Here is an 8,990-nt window from a genome sequence, read left to right as displayed (position 1 = left end):
TGATTAAGATAAATCTATTTGACTCTGTGATCTCGTTGGAATTGGCGAGGAGAAACCACCATCATGGCGTTTCCATCCGAAACTCCCCTAACTTTCCAAACCTCACTTGTTAATGACATGAACCGATGAGAGCTGTGGAATTAGAGGGTCAGTGGGGCAAGCAAAGATGGGCAGATAAAAAGATTTTTATGTTGACATTTGAAGCCAAGCGTGTGGGAATTTATTTGCTCTTCTTTCACGCTTGTGCCACCTTTCCTTCATTGTAAATGTTACGTCAAAAGGAAATTCTGAATACCTTATCATGACTCGGCTATTGATGGAACAGCAAGCCGTCTTTCAGCACCAAAATTGATGTCTACTTCCTGCTTTAGACAGGCCAAACAAGTGATGTGGATGTTAAGCAATCGCCAGTGTTTCAGGCCAAGCGTGCTACAACAGGGCATAAATTCCAGTTTCTTGAAACAGGATCACGCACACTATTAACCAAGCAAAGGCATTTCAAAAGGAGCATCATCACTCAGACCATAAATTGTGCTTTAACTGAATCAGAGGTGTTAGATATAAGCTATTCAAAAATCTAGATTTGCATATCATACCATAATTTTACAAGTGAACCGCAATTGTGGACCCAACTCTCTACACAATTAAAGTGCGTGAAAGGGCAGGCAAAGTTTTGGTAACATGAAGAAGCTTGCCTTCCCGAATCCCTCAAAGATGAAGATGAACTTTTCATACTGCTTTTGGTGGAACAATTCCTGTAATATAAGTAACTGCAATCTTCAATCTGCATCTCTAGCACTTCCGAGTACCAAAATAAGCATGCGATTAATCGACAGTGTAAAGATAATCTAGGACATGGGTGTAAACTTTCTTGGATCCTTCAATTTTCTTCTTAGTGTTTTGATAATATAATTCAAAAGCAAAAATGCAATTGAAATCACCTAACATGATATCCTATCAACAGTAAGGATAAAAAGCTGCATTGGAAAAAATAAATGAACTTTCCCACTTCATTCGCATCAAAGCGTCATGTTAATGCTGGATACCGAAAATTCAATATGTGAAAATATTACCATTGACTTAGGGCACACCAACTATTTTACTGAAAATAATGTCAACACAAAAATATTCATGTTTATAGATGGTTATGTTTACCAGAGATAGAACTATTAAGTACCTTACAGATGGTTATGTTCCATGTGGATTACTAGTGTTTCAACAAACTTACCGAGGAAGTGATTAAGAATTTTAGACTGGCATACTATTTAAATAAATTATAGTATAGGTCATTAGTTAGTTTAAGTTGCATTTTTTATATACAACAGCATATTCATTGATGGAAAAAAAAAAAAAAAAACTGTGCATAGCACTCATTTGTATTTTATTTCAGAGAAAATTTCATATCTGACTCCTTTTTATACAAAATTCCCTTTGAGATTTGCAAAAATCATTTTCAGGTTGCCCTCTCGTCTAGGTCAAGTCATCAACTAACAATAAATATCATATTGCAAATGGAAAAATCTGTCAAAAAACTTAAGCAGCTAAAATATAAACACAATTACTGGTTATGTATATCTGATGAAGAACATAATTAATAGAACTATAAACACAACTACTAGTTATGCTAATCTGACATCAGAGTTTGCTGAAATACTCACCTAAAAAGGATGGACTTAAACCTTCTTGAAGAACGACAAAATATTTCCTTGCTTAGCATCTTTTGGACCACCTTTCCCAGATTTCTTGCTGGCATTTTTGCCCCCAGGATGAGTTGGAGCAACCTTTCCTGGTGCCTGTGCTTTGTTAACCACAGGTGGTCTGCATAAAAAAATCATTATGTTATTAAGCCAACTCCAGATGCAGAGGAACTAATATACGAAAAGTAGAATATTAAGAAAAACAGTTAAATCAGCTCAACAAAAATTAAATAAGCCTTATTACTTCCCATGCTCACCTATAATGAACAGATGAGGAAGAACATCACTAACAGTGCAAGAAGAGGGAGGAAAAGGGGGAGGATTAATCTTACCGAATAACCACTTACCTAGTGTCCAACCTCAAAGAAATAATATTAGAGAAGTTTCAACAAAAAAAAATGTTGAAAGATAATGCATATGATATTGGTTGCTCAAACTCTTTTTTCATACTCATACCTCTTTAGTTTGTGTCAACACGGGGGTGGCTTGTGTATATGCCAAGTCCAAGTAACAAAGGTTATAACCAAGATAAACAAAAATAAGATTATGAACAATTCAGTTATATCTATCAAATCCTAAAACAATCATCCAAATCCAAACCAATGAGACTAGTCACGCTAGTAAAGAAGACCAGCATCACCAGCTTAAATGCAATTTGAGACAAATACAAGCTTACATCAAAGTTTTCTTATAAGTCATGCATGATAAAATAATCAAGGTTTTTCAATCCTAATTTGATAGGAAACACTTTCCTTCTGAGCGAAGCTAAAAAAACAGATGTAGGAACCAAAAATAAAGGGTTAAGTCTAAGCTACCTGTTTGCAGCATCACCTGTGGATATATCCTTGTCTGATTTTTTATTATCTAGAGTTTCTCCCTCCCAAACAACCTCAGTAACTGTATCATTGTTAACAAGCATAAGAATTAGAAAACAACCATGTTGCAGAAATGCAGCAGAAGAAATAATCAGAAAACTAATGAAAAATTATAATCATGTCTTCATGACATTTTATAGAATGAACGAAGATTGAACCGTATAAACAATTGTTTTACAAAACAAGTGATTGGTAAGTAATTCACAATTTAACAACAAATTGTAATATTAATAAGGAACAGAACAGGAAAAATAAGAAAACAGCATCTCCTCAGCACTGCAGTCTGTAGCACATTTTACTTGTAATCATTGCTAAAATTAATGGCTAATATTACCTAAGTGAAGAACTTTGTAATCATCATCCAGTTTAATGATAAAATTCAAATGTCTTTCTGAAGCATGTGGCTTATCAGTCTGTCTTAGTATCTTTCTGGATGAATGAACCTTTAATCACATTTTTGCATTTGCCAGAACCAAAATAGGATCCAGCACCTATGACTTTCCAAGGAACATTAATTTTGCATTCTATGTTTACCAACTAGCACAACTAAACTATTCTACCATCTTCCTTCTAGCAAACATTTTACCAACAGACCAAATAAAGAAGCAAAAATGGTAGGATACCTTCTCTCCCTCGATCATCAATTCGAGTTTTAAGCACTTTTCTTCTTTTGGGCAAACTGGAAGTGGACTGAGGGAGCTCATCCTTCTTATTCCAGTCAGCTTCTTCTTGACTATGGCAATTGATCTTTGGTTTTAAAGAGATTCCTCCAGCAGTTATGCTTCCACTTTTATCGCCATTTGATAATGGCAAAGGTTCTTTCTTTTCCATGATGTCTTGTGTCTCCTTCAATACATCCCCTTTCAGCTCTTCAATGTTTGATTTTCTTGTCTCCAAAAAGCTCCCGTTTGTAGGACAGGAATCTGCAACATGCTTGCTTTTAGGTAGATCTGGAGGTGCAAGACTAACAACATTTTCATCTTCATCATCATCATCTGAGGTATCTAAAACAACCCTTCTCTTTCGTCCACTTGATCCATTTGTGTCTCGCCTGAAAATTGTTGTATCAGCCTCATCTTCACTGCTAGCGGCATCCAGGGCTTCTTGTGCACAAATTTGAGCTTCAGCAGTAGCTAATTGCATTGAAGAAATGGAAAAATGAGATGAAAACATAAACAGGCAATTATAAACTAGATTGGAAATCTAAATATAAATAGACTAACAAAAAAAATAAAAAAAATTCAACATGTACCAGCAGCATTTGGGGCATTAATGGTGATTTCAGTAGCAGCAGCAGCAGCAGCAGTCTTTGATTTCGTTGAAGCATTGGTCCACAGACTCGCAAGTGATCCAGTAGTCCCTGATGAACCCTTCTCATTTTGACCTTTAGTTTTGCTAGAATTACCACCATGAATAGCCTCTTTAACAATATCAGGCTCAGTAGCCTTGGTGGATGCATGTAGACTATTTATCTCATTTTGACCACTTGACACTGTAGCAGCCTGCATTACATTTCTAATACTAGACTTCTCAGGCATACCATGCTGGAGAGGCTGAACAGACTGGACTTTCATAGAGCTGGTAGTTTTTGACTCTGCCATACCGTTCTTGGGTCGTGGTGCAGCAGCAGCAACATAATTTCTGTCAATGGTGCGTTTGACAGCCTGGTTTGAAATGGCACTGAACCTACAAAGAATAAATTGCACCAAGGATGTGGATGACAAAGTGCAATATTACATACATATATAGATGAGTAAGCCTATAGAAAATACATGAAATCACAAAGCAAGCATAACAATACACATCTACAAAGGCAGACAAAAAAGATTGCCCTGCCTGTTGTCCCTCAAGCAGTTCTCTTCAGTTGAGGGATGACTAAAGAGTTCTTCTGACTGCACAAATTCAGCATTCCAGATAACTGCAAGATCATTAGGAATGCATGCTTGGACACTGTAAACCTGAACTGAGTAATTTTCTTCAAATATATGTTTGATGTCTGCAATAAATGAAAAACTTCCTCTTAGAACGACTCAACATCAAGACTCTATAAAAGCTGAAAAAACAGTATTAATGTAATGATTGTTTTATTTTTTTCATCATCTGCTTAGAAAAATTATTTATCTTCTTACTAAAAGTAATGCTATCAAGTTGTTGAAGAGAGCTTGCTCATTGTTTTCCTAAGTAAATGTCATTTAAATTAAGATAATACCAATATCTTTTTCAACAATTCTATTCTTTGGATACTATAAATGTGATATTTATGATGTGAAAAGAATTTATCTTAGACATCAGAGAGTAAAAAAGATTTGTCTTCTAAGGAAAGCGAGAACATTTTTTAGAGGTCCAAAGTTAAAATTAGCTGCCAACAAAAATTGTACAAGAAACATAATAAGCAATATCATGCCTAAATGATTTAGATTCATTCCTTTTCTTATTGCTCCCATTTGTTATTATCGATGATCACTTTCTTCAAACAGCCTTAAATTGATGAAATTGATGAATAACCACACCTAGAGAACCTTAGATATTCATAAAGAATATAGGTAAAAGAAATGACTCAAAAAAGGCTAACCTAGATATCACTGATTTGTCTTGACATAGATAAGGCAACCTAGCCAATTGTATCCAACTGTCTAGGATACAACTAAGTCTCAGGAGAGTGGACATCAAAATTTCAGAAATAGAACAAAAGCGACAAAAGCACATGAGTTGAAAATTCATGGTACCACTGGAAAAACTGAATATAAATAAATAAATTTGTTTTCTGCAGCCTTATCAATTTAGACTTTCTATTTGAAAATTCAATAATGCTAAAGCAACATTAATTGTTTAGTCTCAGATGACCAATGAAATAACCTGATAATGATGATGAGTTATGATAAGTTGTTAATAAGAATACACTAATAAATTACTTGAAGTAAAGAACAAAGTAATGTAGCATACCACATACAGATTTTATCAAAGAGATAAACTTAAATGGATATCCCTATTAAATCATTGATATTTGTCATTCGACCTTTAAGTTTCATTTCATATACATAAGAAATTTGCAAATATTCTACTACAATCAATATTCATTTGTTAATCATTTGCACGAACATGAAATGTATACTTGTAAGTAGATAAATCAAATTTCAAGTTCATGGAAAATATAGATATTTTAAGTATTTAATAATTTGTTATATATTCTGAAACATATTATTAGAAAAAGATTTTCAAAGGGTAAACAAATAAGCCCTTACAAATGTTATACATCTCGACAAATGGAATAATTTTTTCAAAAGATAAATTTCTCATAGCAAGAATGAAGTGGCTGCATATTTGAAAAGAAGGCAAAAAAAAATTAAATAATGTAAAAGAAACAAGGCTATCGATTAAGTTTTCATATTAAGAACTGTCAAAAACAGACATGCAAGTGACCGTTATAGATACAATAAAGAAGAATAAAATATAGAACATTTATAATAAGTAACCTTGCAGCTTATGCTTTGAAGCTAGTTTTACACAATAGGTTTGAGGGTCATTCTTCGACCATCCAGACACAGTGTATATCACCTCCAGCTCATCACAATGCTTTTCCACAAACTCTTGAAGCAACCTAAATGAATCTAACGCGGTCAGTTAACTATATCATAACAAGTCCCTACCAATATTACATTAGTAAATCAAATACCTCTTTGCATCATTTGATGACACCGAAAAGTTGCGACTAAGCCACTTGTAGGAAACCTGAGAAACCATGATGAAACGAACGTTACAACGAAGTCGTCAGATTTTTCATCATCAAAAGTACCGGTATTTCCATTATATTTGTTAAATGCAAGTTAAGTGAGGTGATAAGACATAAAAGAGAGAATAATTAACATAAAAGACTCTGAAAAAAAATCCATTTATTAACGATTCAGAGAGATGCAACGGGCCTCTTCGATTAAGCTAAAAGAGATATTGCGGTGGGAGAAGTGCATAATACAAGCAGTTCCCCAATTGTATCGTGCGTGCATTAAATCAACACACCGCCACGTTAAAAGAAAGTGCTGGAGTTTGCTCATCGAATTACCACTTGAAGCTTGTCGAGGACGAGTGTCTGGACCTGTGGGAAGAGATCTAGGGTTCCGGCAGCCGTCATCGCGTTCGAGCGAGAAAAGCCCTAAACTGAGACCTAGGATGTAGGACGCGGTCAGTAAAGGGAAACGAAGGAAGCAAGACGAAATTCCCGCGCCGAGGGCTCCGTTTCCCGCCTTTTCTACGCCAAATGGATACGGGAGAGATGCTTAATGGAATTGTACGGTGCCTTTGTTTTGGGAGAGATGGACGATCTCAAATAGGGTTCTGTTTTTAGGAATTGATGATAAGAGTTTTAGCATATTTTACTAGTTCATACGGTTTTTTTTTTAGTTTTTTATTTTGAGTCATAAAATAGTAGTATATCTTTGAAGACAATCATAAGCAAAAAAGAAGAAAATTTATTTTTATCTAACCTTAAATTATTTTATGTTAAGAAGCCAATTTAAAGGACGTATTAATCAATTTAAAAGGTATTTGTACTACTCAAAAAAAAAATCTCTAAAAGGTATGTCAAGAATTAATAGGATATGATATAAGTTATCATACTCATGTCCCACTTATTTTTATTTTTGAAATTTAGATATTTAATTTTTCAAACCTATTAATCCTGGATATCACATTTTTTTTAAAAAATTAGGAAATGCTCTCCTAGGTCCATCTAAATGGTATGGATATCTGATTAATCACTTACGAGACTTAATAACTGTCAGGGACAAGTTAACTCACACGATTTAAGTCATTACATCAATTTCATTAATGGAGAGATTTTCTTAATAATTTTTTTATTTTCTACCATAGGGCAATCTGTTGCCCACCCCTGCACGACATTATGCGCTATAGAGATAACCTACTCAGGTGGCAGGTGTGACCACAATAGGAGCTAAAAAATTATTAGAGGGAGGCAAATTATATATATATATATATACTTATTGATATGAATATCTAAAATAATAATTAGTTTTTATTTAAACATGTATATTCTAATTTTTAATAAAATAATTATAATTTAACTTAATGCAATTAAAAATATTAAAATAAAACTATAATTTAAAGCAACTTATATGAAAATAGAGCACACGTACCATTCCAAAATAAAACTGTAATTTAAAATAATTTACATAAAAGAGGAGTAACATGTACTATTTTAAAATTTTCAATTTTTCATCCATAGCATCTTCTGTAACAATAGCTGCAAAAACTGATAAAAAACTATTTTAATCATTATAATATAATTAGTAAGATAAAAACAATAGATATAAAAATCATTAGTTACCCATTTATTTATTATGTTGATCCATTTTATGCCACACATTGCGTTTTTTTTCATAATCTCAAATTCATCAATAATTGAACACTGAATGTCCAAGCAATTTTTTTTCAATATAAATCAACAATGAAGTAGCTAAAAAAATCATCTTCCATCTTATTCCTCAATTGCATCTTGACAATCTTTATAGATGAAAATTGAAAATGCACGTTTTGTATTATGTAGTTGCAATAAAAATTAAAAGAGTAAAAAATAAGTCTAATCAAATGGTATACAAGATAGTAATTTTTTTTTTCTTTCCTATCTTTGACAATAATTGACACAATTCTAAAAGTATTGAAACATTTTGAAAATACTGATTGTGTCGAATGTCAATCTCAAAAATCTCCAACTGATACTTTATATGTAACTTTTCTTGAGTTATAAAATTATACAGATAAAATTTTTCAACAAGTACACAAATATAATTGATATTGAATGATTTGTATTCATCTCTTAGATCCAAAACTGATCCAAGTCGAAACAATTCCATTGTATTTTCATCAAATCAATAATTCATATCTTGTAATATTGAATCTATGGTGCTAGTGAATATATCAATTCAATAATGATGCTCTGAGGTATCATTTTCTTTACTCAGTCACCCTCTACTTGATTGACGAGGAGTTTGCATGTTTGATATATCTATCAGATGTTTATCATAAAATCTCTTCACCTTGTCAAATAATTGATTTTATCCATTCTCGCTAAATTTCTAATTAAGTTCTTTTGAATACCAACTACATCCATAGCATTTATAATATCTTGAGACTTGTATTATATAATTTGACAAAGATCGTCAGTCATTTCTAACAACTCAAGAACAAAATGCAATATAAACATAAATTCAAATGATAACATTATATCATAAACTCCATCAGTTGTTGCTCTACTAGATAAACTATTTTTGTCATTGATGATATCACGTAAAACAAGTAGAACGGAATCAAACAAAACAAACTAAGAAGTGCCCTTAAGTGAGAAACCCATCATGTATCTCCTGAATATTGTAATGCCCCAATTTGATTTTTTTTTTTTTTTTTTGCT

General features: G+C 32.8%; 1 protein-coding gene across 3 annotated transcripts; it reads right to left on the bottom strand.

The window, feature by feature from the left end:
• Positions 1-323: 323 nt before the first annotated feature.
• Positions 324-6,905, bottom strand: LOC122024455. Of its 3 annotated transcripts, XR_006123435.1 has the most exons (10): positions 6,630-6,905; positions 6,246-6,301; positions 6,046-6,170; positions 4,409-4,568; positions 3,825-4,258; positions 3,196-3,705; positions 2,513-2,594; positions 1,659-1,818; positions 597-755; positions 324-476 (listed from the first exon to the last, which is right to left on the bottom strand). XR_006123435.1 is itself a non-coding variant. In XM_042583088.1 (9 exons), the coding sequence occupies exons 1-8, from the start codon at positions 6,696-6,698 to the stop codon at positions 1,674-1,676; spliced, it is 1,581 nt and encodes a 526-aa protein (XP_042439022.1). In that variant the 5' UTR covers positions 6,699-6,905; the 3' UTR covers positions 518-798; positions 1,659-1,673. The 3 variants fall into 3 exon arrangements, 2 of the variants coding, with proteins under 2 accessions (XP_042439022.1, XP_042439021.1); XM_042583088.1 differs by lacking the exon at positions 324-476 and having other exon boundaries at positions 518-798; XM_042583087.1 differs by lacking the exon at positions 324-476 and having other exon boundaries at positions 518-755.
• Between the last annotated feature and the right edge of the window lie 2,085 nt (positions 6,906-8,990).

The sequence above is a fragment of the Zingiber officinale genome, chromosome 9B (assembly GCF_018446385.1).
Source record: "Zingiber officinale cultivar Zhangliang chromosome 9B, Zo_v1.1, whole genome shotgun sequence".
Classification (NCBI taxonomy): Eukaryota; Viridiplantae; Streptophyta; class Magnoliopsida; order Zingiberales; family Zingiberaceae; genus Zingiber; species Zingiber officinale.
This window is presented reverse-complemented; position numbering and strand designations above follow the sequence as displayed.